At 34.4% G+C, this 15,987-nt stretch overlaps 1 protein-coding gene across 1 annotated transcript in view; it reads right to left on the bottom strand.

Annotated features, from left to right (window-relative positions):
• Positions 1-8,234: 8,234 nt before the first annotated feature.
• LOC131804109 (peroxisomal N(1)-acetyl-spermine/spermidine oxidase-like) overlaps positions 8,235-15,987 on the bottom strand; it is a 35,607-nt gene continuing 27,854 nt past the window's right edge. Inside the window, exons 3-5 of the mRNA XM_059126488.1 lie at positions 15,090-15,930; positions 13,568-13,688; positions 8,235-9,780 (exon numbers count right to left, since the gene is read on the bottom strand). Coding sequence (XP_058982471.1) covers positions 9,598-9,780; positions 13,568-13,688; positions 15,090-15,930 — 1,145 coding nt within the window. The 3' untranslated portion in view covers positions 8,235-9,597. The remainder of the gene's footprint in view (positions 9,781-13,567; positions 13,689-15,089; positions 15,931-15,987) is intronic.

The raw sequence follows: 15,987 nt of genomic DNA, 5'->3' as shown, positions 1-15,987 counted from the left end.
TTTGGTCTTTTTTCCCCAATACCAAATTTAGTACCATTTTAGTACGCATATCCAAAATCACCTCGAGATCACACCACAAACACCAACAGTGATCATAATATCAAATTTCAGGACTCTAGCTCTATCCAATACCAAATCAGTACTAATTAGTACTTTTCGTAAGACGCATTTCCAAACCGCCGTTAAATCTCAAACACATATACCATCAGTAATCTAAATATCAAATTTCAGAATTTTATTTCTAACCCTTCACCCAATGTCAAATATAGTACCACTTAGTACTTTTAGTACAACTATTCGCCAAATACCAAATTGTACCAAATATAGTTCTATTTAGTACTTTTATGCACTTGTAGTACATATTACCTAAGCCCCCTCATTATGACAAACCTACCACCAACAGAGAACCCAATATAAAATTTCAAATTTTCAGCTACATTCGTTAACCCCAAATCAACTTGTTCTAAATTTAGTGCCATTTGGTACAGTTTGCACACGTAGTACACATTTCCAAAACCACCTTCATATATTAAACTTACTTTTCAACTTTGATTCTCGTACCAAAATTCAAGTTTTAGCTCTAATCGTTCACATAATACCAAATGGTACCATTCAAGAGGTTTAGTACCATTTTAACAATTTTTCGTAACCTTTTGAGTTCGAGTTTTTTAAAAACCTTTTGGTAAATATATCCTGCACTCCATCTTTGATTCTCATTCCAGATTTCTAAATTCTAGCTCATTCCGTTTGTACAATACAAAGTATTCAAGTTTTAATGCATTTTAGTAGTTTTCCTTTTCGTTAGAATTTCCAAAGTCTAAGGCTGGCACGCCTACGCGTGACCTTCGCGCAACATTTCAAGATTTTTATCTTCAACCATTTCATATAGGCGTTGATTATCCCTCATTCAGTTATTTTACTACTCTTTTATATATTTAGATTAGATTATTAGTCTGGCAACTATGATAGTAATGAAATTCCCCAAAATTATTGCATACTTTCAGGCACTCAACAAATAACAATGAAATCAAAAAGAAAACACCAACTCTTCTCTTTTGTTCAACGAATAAAAATATTAAATTTTATTTGATTTGCTTGCTTAAATCTATAAGTAAACTTTCCAATATTTTTAATAATAATGATAATAATATTATATACTATAATTTATCAGCGTGATGTTAGTTTCGTTTTATTGATTTGATTAGCTGCAAAATGTTTCTTTGGTAAATGTTACTGCTAGTTAAAAAAAGGCTTTCATTAAAACAAACATTTTATGTATCGCAATAAAAAAAATCATTTTTGCCATTTTCAATATCATTGTTATCATAATTTTTTCTACATGAAATTTGTTTTGAACCAAAATCATTTATGTACATGTCATCATAAGTATATTTAAGTTTATGTGTTAACAATTACTATAAATACTATATTCAATATATGTATATTTTAGATCCACACTGTTGTCAATAAAAAAGGCGTTTAAAATGGTTTCTTGATATAACTAGAATGGAGGCCAGAAAGGAAACGACGTCTCAATGAGAAATCTCATTGATCCTATTGCGCAGTTCTCTTCATGTTCTTCAGAATAAAAACCAGTAAAGAAAGTCTTAAAGTCGGGCGGGGCCGACTTTATGATACCCTACACTACACCACTTTGCTAATTTAGTAGAGCTGCGCATAACAATTAAAAGTTTTTATGGGAGAATTCAATCATACACGCTATGACTATAATTATAATTTAAAGTTCAAAGGACTAAAGATGCCGAAGCATTTGTATCTTTTAAATTCGGACTTGTATTGTCCATTTGGTGCACAATTAATTTGCAATCGGATAAAAATATATATGGGAGCTATATCCAAATCGGAAGCGATCTCGATAAAATTTGGCAAAGATATTTCTGAGCTGTATTTGATATATTTCCCTGTTACGGAGTGCATATTACGGCTGTGGGTAACAAATATAACAAATCGGATGAACAGTATATATGGGAGCTATAGCTATAGCTGAACCGATTTCAATCAAATTTGACATACTAGCTTCTAGACTCAATTCGGTTGTAAGTGCCAAATTTCATCCAATTTGGGCAAATATTAGACGTTTGGTGCGCAATCAAAGGTAAATCGGACGAAGTTATATATGGGAGCTATATCCAAATCTGAACCGATCTCGATAAAATTTAGCAAATGTATTTCTGAGCTATATTTGATATATTTCCCCAAATATTGTTGTTGCAGAGTGCATACTACGGCGGCAAATTTGGCATACTTATTTTCAGGTCCAATCTGATTGTACATGCAAAATTCCATACTATTCGGACTGATATTACACGTTTGGTGCACAATAAAAGGCAAATCGGACGAAGATATATATGGGAGCTATATCTAAATTTTTGACCGATTATCTCCAATTTCAATAGTGTTCGTCCTTGGGCCAAACAAATGATCTGGGCAAAATTTCATCTGGATCGGGCAATAAATACGACCTGTACTTTGTTTACAAAAATACATGGACAGACGGACGGACACGCATAAATCGACCCAGAATGTGATTCTATGCAGATCATCAAAAGGAACTATGGGTCTATCTCGTTTCCTTTTGCCTGTTACAAACAAATGCACAAAGACATAATACCCTGACCACTTTGTGGTGTAGGGTATAAAAATGAGTAACCCATTTTACTATTTGTCTGAGGCCTACAAAGAACATAAAATGCTAAGTTAATTTTATGGTCTTAATTTAAAATTTATTCTTACGAAAATTATTTTTATTCTAAAATTTTGCAAATTTGTATGTGTAAACAACTTAGATTTAACATTGTTCTGTGTTGAATTAATATTGAATCGATTATTTTTGACTTAACATTAATTTTTTCTTGAATCAATGTGAACATGTCATTAATTTAAGGTTGTTCATTTTATAATTTAAGCAAGTAAAAAAACATTAAGTTCGGCCAGGCCGAACTTTCAATACCCTCCACCTTAGTAGGGTAAAAGAAACATTTTTATATAAAAGTAAGACCGTGTGTATAATGCTGTTCAATTAATCAAAAAACCATAAAGTGAGTGAGACCGTTATATGGGACCATACCAAAACGGGAACCTCTATAAGCTATTTTCCACTTCAAGGATTGACATTTATCAAATCTTCTAAAATACCAAATTTGAAACAATTATGTTGATAAATGTGACTAGGATTATCAAAATACCGACTATCGGCGGATATAGTTATATGTGCGCTTTAGGAAAGAGTGGAACTAAATATTCAATATTTTGTCACCGGGCTAGAACCCATCATGAACTGCAAATACCAATTTTTATCAAAATATCGAATATCGGGAGGTAACGTTATATGGGGGCTATACCAAAACGTGGTCCTATACAGACAACATTTCGCAATCGGAGCAAGAACCCATCATCACCAACAAATTCCAATTTTTCGACAAATTCGCGAAAAAATGTGGCAAAAATCATCAAAATACCGAATATCGAGAGGTACCGTTGTATGGGTGTATGCCAAAACGTGAACCTATACCTTCAATGTTGCGCCACACGAGCTAGAACCTATAATGGCCAACAAAGACCAATTTTTAGACAGATCCGTGTAAAAATGTAGCAAAAATCATAAAAATACTGAATATCGGGAGATACTGTTGTATGGGGTGTATGACAAAACGTGGATCTATTCTTAAAATGTTTCGCCACATGAGCTAGAACCCATAATGACCAACAAAGACCAATTTTTAGACAGATCCGTGTAAAAATGTGGTAAAAATCGTCAAAATACTGAATATCGGGAGGTACTGTTGTATGGGGTGTATGCCAAAACGTGGACCTATACCTTCAATGTTGCGCCACACGAGCTAGAACCTATTATACCCTACAAATACCAATTTTTAGACAGATCCGTGAAGAAAACGTGGCCGAAATCATAAAAATACCGAATATCGGGAGGTACCGTTGTATGGGGGCTATACCAAAACGTGGACCCATTCTTAAAATGTTTCGCTACATGAGCTAGAACCCATCATTACCTACATATACCAATTTTTAGATAAATCCGTGAAAAAAATGTGGCGAAAATCATCAAAATACTGAATATCGGGAGGTACCGTTATATGGGGGCTATACGAAGACGTGGACCTGCACAGACAATTTTCTGTCATAGACTGTAGTATTCATTACGAACTTCGAATACCAAATTTGAAACAATTCCGGTGAATAATGTGCCTAAAATCATCAAAATGCCGAATATCGGGAGGTACCGTTATGTGGGGGCTATACGAAGACGTGGACCTGCACAGATAATTTTCTCTCATAGACTGTAGTATTCATTACAAACTTCAAATACCAAATTTGAAACAATTCCGGTTAATAATGTGCCTAAAATTATCAAAATGCCGAATATCGGGAGGTACCGTTATATGGGGGCTATACGAAGACGTGGACCTGCACAGATAATTTTCTCTCATAGACTGTAGTATTCATTACAAACTTCAAATACCAAATTTGAAACAATTCCGGTGAATAATGTGCCTGAAATTATCAAAATGCCGAATATCGGGAGGTACCGTTATATGGGGGCTATACGAAGACGTGAACCTGCACAAACAATTTTCTGTCACCGGCAGTAGTATCTATTACGAGCTTCAAATACCAAATTTGAAAGGATTCCGGTGAATAATGTCGCTAAAATCATCAAAATTCTGAATATCGGGAGGTACCGTTACATTGCGGCTATACCAAAACTTGGACCGATATATATCATTTTCAATACCAACCTTCCTAGACATAATACAAATTGTTCTGCCAAATTTTGAAGGTCTACGTTAAATAATGTGGGCTGCATCCTGATTTCAACAGACAGACAGACGGACATCGTTATATCGACTTAGAATTTTATCCCGATTATAAATATATATACTTTATGGGGTCTACAATGAATATTTAGGGATGTTAAAAATGGAATGACTAAGTTAATATACCCTCCTTTGCAAGGTGGAGTGTATAATAAATCGATTTAAATCGAATCTTAATCGATTTTTAATCGGATGGCACTAATTTGATTTTCTCATAATTTTTGAAGGTAGTTTTCTGTTGGAGATTTAGCTATATCCAAACCGATTTTTCCCAAATGTCATTAACTTGATTCTGCACTGAATTGGTCGTATGTGCGAAAGTATATGTGGAAGCTATATCCAAATCTGAACCGATTACCACCAATTTCAATAGGGCCCTTCTCTGGGCCTACATATTTCATCTTCTCAGTAGAAAATTTTGCAATGTGCGAAGTTTAAAAAAAAATCGGGAAGCATTTTATGAGAGTTAAGATTATTCAAAATGTGGACCTTTTGTAGAGCAGGTACCAGAATTGTTTTTTGTCCCTACAAACAAAAATGATTTAGCGCAACATTTTTTGTAAAAATTGAAATAAATGTTAAGTTCATCGTTTCTATCAGTAGGTCTTTTCGTCACTAACTTACCGTCAAATATTTTTTATCCAATGATATGATATGATTACATAAGCAATTGCAAAATTGCTGTTATTGATAACACTATGCTTAACAACAAATAATTATAAGGAACACCAACTAGATTAAGTTAAGCAGAGCCGAACTTTTCATACAATCCAAAATTTTGAAGGATCTTGAAGAATTTGAAAAAAATTCTTCGAAAAATACAACTTAAATCTAAACCGTTATATGGGGGCTATACGAAGTCGTCGACGTCCATAAGTAATTTTCTATCGTCGGCTGTAGTACCGATTCCGAACTTCAAACACGAAATTTGAAACAATTCCGATAAAACAAAATGTAGCTAAAATCATCAAAATATCAGGAGGTACTGTTATGTGGGGGTTTTACGACATCATTGACCTATATAGACAGATCCCTTCCAGGGGGTAAAGTAATCAGAATTCCTTCTGGATTTTCCATTAAACATTTTTGCTAGAATCATCAAAATACCGAATGTCGGAGGTACCGTTATATGGGGGATATACAATATCAGGGACCTATATAGACAATTGTCTTCCAGGAGGTAACTCCTTGTGAGGATTTTCAGACAATTCCAATGAAATCATGAAAATACCGAATATCGGGAGGTACTGTTATGTGGGGGCTGTACAATATCATGGACCTATATAGACAAATCTCTTCCAGGGGGTAAAATAATCAGAATTCTTTCTGAATTTTCCATTCAAAAACCAGACCAATTTAACATAGCATTTTTATGATACCAATGTCAAAATTGTATTTTAAACTATAAAAAAAAAAAAACTAAAGATATGACCCTGACCATGGTACAATAAGGAGGTAGAACAGCTTCGAAAAATTACGGAAATACAACCCGCTTCCTGGCAGAATTATTCCAACAAGTTGTTTTCATTTATTTGATATTTTTTGTTCATTTTTAAAAGGAGTCAAATAGAGCGAAAGATGAATGAAATGCCTGGATGTTCTCTCAAAAGTACGATCCTAAATGTTCAATCTTTCAATTCAGTGGCAAATCTGATTAATGCTATTAATGCGCTACCCGCAATTTAAGTCTCTTCGAATCATTGAATTTGAAACTATTTTGTTTTTATTTTTCAAAACAATAAATACATACATAAAATTGACAGAAGTCAGGCACACTTTGAAAAAAAATTCTAATCAGCTGGTAGCTCTACCTTACCTTTTTATTGTACCATGACCTAATAATTAAAATTTCTTTGTCTTTGCCTTGAAAACATTGGTATGAACAAGTGGACTCTTCATAAGAAATTCACGATTTTCTCATGGAGCAGTTGTTTAAAAATTCACGATTACAGACCCGGAAATATTTAAAAAAATATACTCGATTGGGGACCCGGTAGTTTTAAAAAATGTAAACGATTTGACCCCTGACTTATTTTTTAAAATCCACAATTTGAAAATAGGAACTATTTATAATGCTCTAATTAAAATCCTGAAATAGTTAAAAATCTAGGATTTGATGTCGTAAAACAGGCTACATTGTTTCGAAATATTAAGGAAGCGAAAATCGTGGGAAAAATGATCTATTTTGAAAAAAATCCTCTGCCTGGCAATGGAAATTTCAGAATATTGCTTGATATGCTTAATTTATCAAAGATATCCTATCAGCCACACGCGGACTTCAGAACTAGAACGAAGAAAGCTTTTTAGCTTTAACTTTTTAACTTTTCACTTTCTATTATTTCATGACCTTATGGCTGCGTGGAGATTATACCGTACGAATGTAATTTCCTTTGAATAGGAAATGTTCCAAATTTCAGATCTCAAATTACCTTTTAGTGCTAGGGGGCATGTGCAATCTGGACATGCCACTGCTTTAAGTTCCCTAACCGGCAATAGGGAAGCTGATAGCGAAACCTTCTTGTCGTTTTATATGCAAACACATGCAACCGAATGGATAGCTTTATTCAACGATGGAGGGATTGGTCGATCAAGAAATTCCAGATAAAAATAATAACCTTACCTCTTCGGGTAAGTCGCCGTTATGTCAGTAAAAGAGAACCAGTACGGTGCCTACCACGAACTTCAAATACCAAGTTTGAGAAAATTACGTTGAAAAATGTAGCTAAAATCATGAAAATACCGACTAATGGGAAGTACCGTCAGTGGAGATAGTAGCCATTGCGAACCCCAAATACCAAATTTGATATAATTCCGTCTAAATATGTAAAAAAATCATCAAAATACCGAATATCAGGGGCATATAACTATATGGAGTCGTTTCTTAAACTTGAATCTACATGGACATTTCTTAACAAGCATGTTTCTTACATATAGGGATCACAAGATCCCACTTTACAGCAAATTCTATCCGAAAATATGGCTTAAATAACCATAACATCTGGCGGCAAAGTTTAATGGGGTCTATATAAACCATTTTTAATAACAAAAGTTTTACGGACCTATAATATATCTCTGCAAAATTTTATTAATCTACTTAATTTCGTTCGGAAGCTAGAGTGATTTCCACAGAATCTAGATGCTGATCCTAATATAAAGTTTGTGGGATTAAAATACTAAATTCGAGGAGTTACGAACGGAATGTTTTAATTTCTACAAGCTCCATAGTATGGTGGAGGATTTTTATACCCTATATGTCGCGGTAACTCTTCAAATCGATCACTGTTCCTTCTTTTAAAGTGACTGGGTTCTATCATCCTAAAGGTTTCATTAACAATTCCAATTATGTTATTTTTCTAAAAAAATAATAAATAAATCAAATTTTGTATGTATTTAAATTTTATGCATTTGTTGTTTTATTTTGAATTATAAATTTTTCTTAACAGATTTTACATCAGATGTATGATTAGAACTTTTTTTTTTTGAGAATATTACAAAACTTGCAAAATAAATTGAAGTAAGTATTTAAAAAAATAGTGACTATGAGAGTGGTGATGATCCCCAAAGAGACAAAAATGGTATGAGTTTTTAGATTAAAACAAAGGAGACAATTTTTTGTCTAAACTAAATTAATCATACTGAATTAAGTTTTCTTTTGTTGGTATTGCATTTTTAAGTGGAGTTGTTAAGCCTATGTTAACACAGTGCGATAAATTAAATTAAAAACGAAAATTAAAAAAAATAGAAAATAATATTGCAGGAAAAATACAAAATGGTAAGATACGAGTGAATACAAATTGGTATATTGACAAGATTTGAAATCAGAAGTTAAAGTTCATACTACACGCAAAAATGCACTTTATAAAAGCACTAATAAATATATACCAAAAACAGAACAATTTGACATGACAAAATGTGAAAATTTGCTACAAAAAAACTATGTAAAAAAATTTCGACGTTTGCTTAAAACATAACTAATATAATTTCATTTCATTCGCTTAAATACATAACTACATTTCGTTTACTTCATATAAAACAAATTCTCGTTTTCTTATTATTTTTCATACTTTCTAAAAAATAGTGACTTTTTTCTTTTGCAAGATTTAAAAATGGAGATTTGAGTTTTCAAAGGGAAATATTTTAACAATAAAGTTTTAAGTTATCTCAAAAATACATGTGTACGTACATTTTGTAGTTTTTTGTATTTTTGTTTAATACACATAGCTCTATTATACATGTCATGATAATGAAAATATATTTTACTTTTAGACATTAAACAACATGCCTTTGATTAAACTATGTTTGTTATAAAACAAAACAGAAAACGAAATTCGTTTAACTTTAAATAATTTTTCTTTTGCTCCCCCTTTAGATTTTTTTTTTCAAATTTCTAACAAAATTTTAAAAAATTACATAAAATAGCCACTACTAAATTTGTATATAAAGGTAAAATATAACATTTCATTTCAAGGGGAGAAGGCGGAGCATGGTCTCGTGGGCTTGAGGGAGCGTGGTAGCAGAAAAAGGCTGCTGCTGGTGGTTTCACACACAGACAGCATATCTAATTGTGTTTTCAATTTTGTGCTACATTTTACGTTGTTAAAGAGAGAGTTTCTTTTTATGCTTTTCTTTTTGGTTATTTGCCACATTCGCTGTATATTCATCATATAAATATTTGTGAATGAGTACGTGTGTGTTCTTTTTTTTTTTTTTTTTGGTTGTGGTGTCCTTTATACAAAAGCATTTAGTCTAAAGCTATGCCTTGTATCCAAGCGCTTAAATCACTACCATCTGATTCTAGGGTAATCTCATCGGGCTCCTCGTTGCCAACCAGATATTGAGCAGCAGTACGTCCACTCAAATAGGCACCATGTACAGTTGAATAGAAATTGGAATGGGTGTGTTCGCCAGCAAAGAGAACAACAGGCTGAAATAAAAAACAGATAGACAATTGTTAATTCAAGAACATAAAATGATGAGATAATTGAAAACTGGCAGAAAATATATCTGAAAATGGGTTGAGGTATTGTCGATAGATTTCTAAACTTCCTCCGGCTTTTGGAGTGGACAAAGCAGACTAATTTCGGACACGTAAGGGGAGTAGCTGATGGTGGAAGACCCAAAAGATATATTGCGTAGATGCAAATTAAATGAGCAGGCGTCTCAGCTGGTGTCTAAGTTCAAACGCCTAAATGGAGTGTATATCGGTTTTGGCGTCAAAAAACATTAGCCTTAGTTCCTTACCTTCTAGCTTCTAGGCTGAATTCCGTCAGAAATGCCAAAATGTAGGCTATTTGAGCTGATATTAGTAATTTGGTGCACACTGAACTTGAAATCGGATAAAGATATATATTGGAGCTATATCCAAATCTGAACTGATCTTGATAAAATTTTAAACACTTAATCCAGAGCTTTATCTGATATCTGGTACCAAAGATCATTGTTGTGGAGTACATATTACCCATGTGAGGGACTTAAAACCCCAAATCGGATAAAACATATGTGTGGGAGCTATAGTTTTATCTGAACCGATTTCCAGCAAAATTGATGTACTTGCTTGCCAAAATGCAAGTCATTTGGTTGGTATTAGCCATTTGGCGCACAAAAAACCTGAAATCGGATAAAGATGTATATGGGAGCTATATCCAAATATGAACCGATCTTAAAATTTGAAACACTTATTTTAGAGCTGTATCTGATATATGGTACCAAAGATCATTGTAGTGGAGTGCATATTACGCATGTGTGCGACTAAAACCCCAAATCGGATGAAACGTATATTTGGGAGCTATAGCTATATCTGAACCGATTTTCACTAAATTTGATGTATTTGCTTCTACACTGAATTTGGAAATTTTCATGTCAATCGGATAATAATGCGACCTGCATTTTGTTCAGAAATATACATGGAAGTTGTATAGAATTGCCGACTTGTTTCGCAAGTTATGACAGATATAAGTTTTGGAAGTTGTGACCCTTTGTGGTTGAAGTACCACAATGGGTTGGCAGATATCTATCATCTTCACAACAGATTTTGCGTTAGCAATATCTGAAATTTGAATTTTTCAAAATTTTGAACCCTTTGTGGGGAAATATCAGAAAGAGTGTGTGAAATTTATACAGAACCGGATGCTTATTTCGGATTTAATAATTGTTTTGGTTATTCAATACTTTGACCCATTGTGGGGGAGGTATCAGAAGGAGTGGGCCAATCTCTACCATCTTTATAGCAGATCTTTTGTTGAAGGAAATATTGGGATGCTCCAAGTCTGAATGAAGTCGGATGTTGATTTCGCGTTTTAGAAGCTTCATGGATATTTAAATATGTGACCTTTAGTGGGGGGGGGGGGTACTAGAAGGAGTGAACCGATATATCTCATCTTCACCGCGGATTTTGTTTTAGTTGAAATAATGGGATGTGTGAAATGTGAAGAGAACGGGATGCTTATTTCGGATTTAATACCATATTTAAAAAAGATCTTATGTTAATAGAAATATTGAGCTGTGCCAAGTCTGAATGGAATCGGATTTTAATTTCGCGTTCCATGAGCTTCATGGATATTCAAAAGTTTGACCCTTTGTGAGGGGAGATACCAGAAGGAGTGGACCGGTCTCTACCATCTTCACACCAGACCTTGGGTTTATAAAAATATTGTGATGTGTGTAATTTGAAGACAATTGGACTCTTATCTAAATGTGATATTTTATAAGAGTCAAAATTATTCAAAATGTTGACCCTTTGTAGGGGAGGTACTTAATGGAGTGGATCGACATTGTCCATATTCACACTTGACCTAACACTGATAGAAATATTAAGATTTGCAAAGTTGGAGCAAAATCGGATTATTTTTCTCTTTCTGTACAGTATTTTTTTTTTTTTTTTTTTTTTTTTTGAAATTTTCGACCTTTTATGGGTTTTTTATTAGGAGTAGTGGATCGATATTGCCCATCTCCGAACTCGATCTAAGTTTGACAATGATATTACGATGCACCAAGTTTGAATCAAATCGGAGACATCGCTAGATCGACTCCAAATGTCCTGTAACGGATTTGGTCCAAAGATACCTAAAAAATACCTACCTATACCTAAAACCGTTATTTCTATGAAGCACGTTTTGGCATACCCTCTCTAGCCATATGGCTGAGGGTATAATTAAAGATGAATAAAAAATTTTGAAATAAGTAAAAACTTGATATCGATCCGACACTCATTTATATGAGACACAGGCTCGTGGGAGAATAATTAACACACGATCTGTCTTCATTATCTAACACAAAACCAACAGTAAATCTTCAATTGGCCGGAAAACGTGGACTACCTCTTCAATTCTATTTTTTTTTCTTTTTCCTAATCTCTTTTCACTTTTTTCATTTCTCTTGGAGTCATCTTTCTCGCTAATCCAGCCATCAACAATTCATTTAAACTCAACGATTAAAAAATTGCTTCAGCGACAAATCTGAATTATTTGAAATCATTAAATGTATACAAATTCTACATTCTTTACTTCCGGTAAAACAAAAACCCCAAATAAGAAAATTAGACATGACATGTGTCAAACTAAAAATAAGCCTAGCGATCTATTAAAAGCACTTCTAAACAAATACCCAACATAAAGTTATTTATACCCCAATTTCTTTGAATTTCCTTCACCCCTACCCTAATTCTGAGACATTCACAAAACATGCCGCCAGACTGTCTGGTCATTTGTTTTGGAAACACTTCATGTTCTTTTTATATCTTTAGGGACCTTTATCTCACAACTGTGCGTTTTGGGACGTTTTGTATACTGAAAGGTAATCAATGGACTTGAGAAATAAAATGATCGGCAAACCAATTGTGAATACATAATTGATCAATTAAATTCTTGGAAATGCCTAAAATCATTTAAACATTTTCAAGTATTTCGATTGCAATTGAGGGACACTCCTAACATGAACATACATCTTGTAGGTTAGTCTACATATTCATATGTCTGGGAATTTCCCCATTATTCAGAAAAAATCTTAAAAAACGGTCACTAACTAGAAACTGGAGCTGAATTGATCTTTTGCATATAATTATTTAGAACTAATTAGAATAACACCGTCCAGCGTTATTAAGGCAATCACGTGTGAATAAAAAAAGACAGAAAAATACCCTTATATAACAATATACAGGTTTCCAATATATTCTATTATCTCGAATTAAATTCAATCAATTAAACAATAAGTAAAATTGTGTGGGGATGGTATCATAGGTTTGATTGGCCCAAATAGTTTGAACCACCTCGAAAACATTGGTACTAGATTCAGCTTGTTAAATACCTATCATCTCAATAAGCTGACTCCATCTAGCTATGAGTGTCCGTCCGTCTATAAATGTCAAATTGTATTTATTCTACAAGTCGCAATTATAATCTGATCCTCATGAAATTTTATATAGACACTTATAATTTTTTGATATGTTCGCAAAATATTGACATGTCATAATATAGACCAATCGACACGGAATTTTTGCAAGATAATAGTATAAGGACAGGGCAGAAGTCTATCATTTTGGATGACCATCGGATAGTATTTAGCAGGTGAAATAGACCATAGCTTTTGTGTAAAAAATACCAAATATTCATTCAATTGAAATTTGCTTTTTCCCTTAAATGCTGAAATTCACCTCCCTTTTTTAATTAAAAAGGCACTTTTAATTTTTTACAGATATTTTACAATGCTTATCTTACCTTAAAGGCATGAGGAGATGTGTAGAGGGGTTGGGCCAAGTTCTCTATATCCTCTTGTAATGCACCCACTGGTATTGAGGTATATGATCCCATCGTAAATGTTTGAGATTTCCAACTTGTGCTGAAATATTAATAAAAATTATATATTAATAAAAATTATATATTGCATAGTATTTTTACAGAACAGAAGGTGAGCAAGGAATTTGTTCTCCCAAATGTAGCTGCCTATATTGCGAAGAAATTGTTGGACCAACAGACAAGTGCGGAGCACGGAATCCAAAAAAAAACGAGAATATTTTATCATCCAAGATATACAACGTTCGAATGGGTTTGATATGATATAGACAAGAAAAGTAGTAATTTACGACGATCTGCAAACATTTTTCTCATGTTCAGTGAAGTTGAGACAGGTTTCCAAACTATTCAAAGACCTTGATCCAGATTCCATATCCATGCTGATGTTTTATAAGCTGGGTGCAATAGGTTTGTGTTTCCTGACCAGAATCTTGCAACAATCCTGCTCCAGTCTGAACTTCAATCATTAGTGCCAATCAGCGGAGAAATTTACAAGCGTCGCAGAGCAATCAACTCGGATTCTCAACCAGTTGTATGCAATGACCAATGAGGATCACATCCTTGACCCGGTATGTATTAGTCAGGCAACATAATGTGTTATTGGCTAGACAGTTCCTGCTGGCGTGTTATCTACCATGTCATCCCAGCCAATACACAGTGGTGGAAGATACCTACCACCCAACATCCGCCAAAACTTCAGATGATACCGTCATCAAGTCGGACGTCAACCGAACTTTGATATGGAATGCAATGAAAATAATGCATCAACGGGTAGTCTCCGAAGCCATAAATGGTTATATATGCAATAAAGTTCTAATCCAACATCCTCCTGTAATACCGAGCAGGGAGCGGTAACTTTCTAGTGATACACACTCAATTCTAGCATAACTTCGGTCTGGGTATAACAACGTTTCATTTTTTTCAGAGAACGTATTGTGCCTAATACAATTTACAGGTAGCCTTCATGTCAACAAAGACCTTCATGTCAACAAACCCCTAATTATTCAAATGATCCAACAAGTCTTCGGCCAATAGACACATGGGCCAAACGAGTGGCGCAGTTTCTGCTACCCATATCCAATTCCATGCATTGATACATTTTTCTCATATTTTTCTTCGTTTCCTTTTCTAATTGTGTTACTTCAGGAAGGAACCTTGACATTCTCCAGTAAATGGCACAGAACACAGAACAGAGTTGTGAAACAAAATATTAGCCTTCGAAACAGCAGTTGGAAACGTTTTAACGCACTGCCTGGTTGCAAAGATTTATAATGAAGTTTTTGGGCGACAAGAGTAGTGCGGACCATATGCGATTTCGCGCAACATTTCTGTCTTCCAATACACCTCTTTCTGCATCCCTTTTTTCATTACATTCTGTGTATCTTCCCAAAATGAACACAATCCAAATTGATTAACCTTTTTTACTAGTTTTTAATAATTTACTTACCACACACATCTCTTCGGTTTCGGCACATAGGGATCCTGCAGGAAATTTCTCAATATCTCTGTACATTTTTCCGCCACAACATCCGATGACAGGGTTTCCATAAATTCAGCCTCTAAACCCGATACCCATGCCAACAGCAAGGTATCGGAAATTTTCGCAAATGAATAGATTTTCTTATACCAATGTTTACTTAAATACTCGTGAGTAGCACGTTCTTCGTCGGAGGCATGTTCTTCGTATTTATCATCATCCCAGAGTAACATAATTTCCGATATATCGGCACTTAAAAACGGTCGATCATATTCCAAATAGATTTTATCTACCGTACCGAACATCAAATGTTCAATGGACTCCTGTTTGTAGTGTGGTAATTCGGGATCGAATAGATTTTTATGGCATGACTTTAGGACGCCCAAAGGTATGGTACATATCACATGTTCAGCATAAAAGACACGACCATCCTCACACGTTACACGTACGGGAAAGTCACTGTTCACGCCAGTATCTGATTCAACAGAACCACAACGTGAATTCTTATCACCAGTTGAGGGAGTATTTTCTCTACTGCCGGCGGCAGAGGAGGCACCAGACGTCGTCGCCGGTGCACCGCCAGCTGGGGGAAATTCTGTGACCGTTTTTTCGGAATCATCCGAATCATTTTCCTCATTCTCATCGACTGTGTCCAGGCCGGTAAGGGTCTTTTTTCGTTTCCAGTGGATTTTCTTGACGGGGCATTTGGTTATGATAGCCTCTTTGGGTATTTGTGCGGTAAGGGGTCTTAAAATTGAACTATAGCCGGCAGGCAATACTATGTTGCCACCTTGTAATTCTGTATAACTACCTGAAAGTGTAAGAGATGGTTATTTTAATATATTCCAACATGAATTTGACATCACTT

The sequence above is a fragment of the Musca domestica genome, unplaced genomic scaffold (genome assembly GCF_030504385.1).
Source record: "Musca domestica strain aabys unplaced genomic scaffold, Musca_domestica.polishedcontigs.V.1.1 39, whole genome shotgun sequence".
Taxonomy (NCBI): Eukaryota; Metazoa; Arthropoda; class Insecta; order Diptera; family Muscidae; genus Musca; species Musca domestica.
This window is presented reverse-complemented; position numbering and strand designations above follow the sequence as displayed.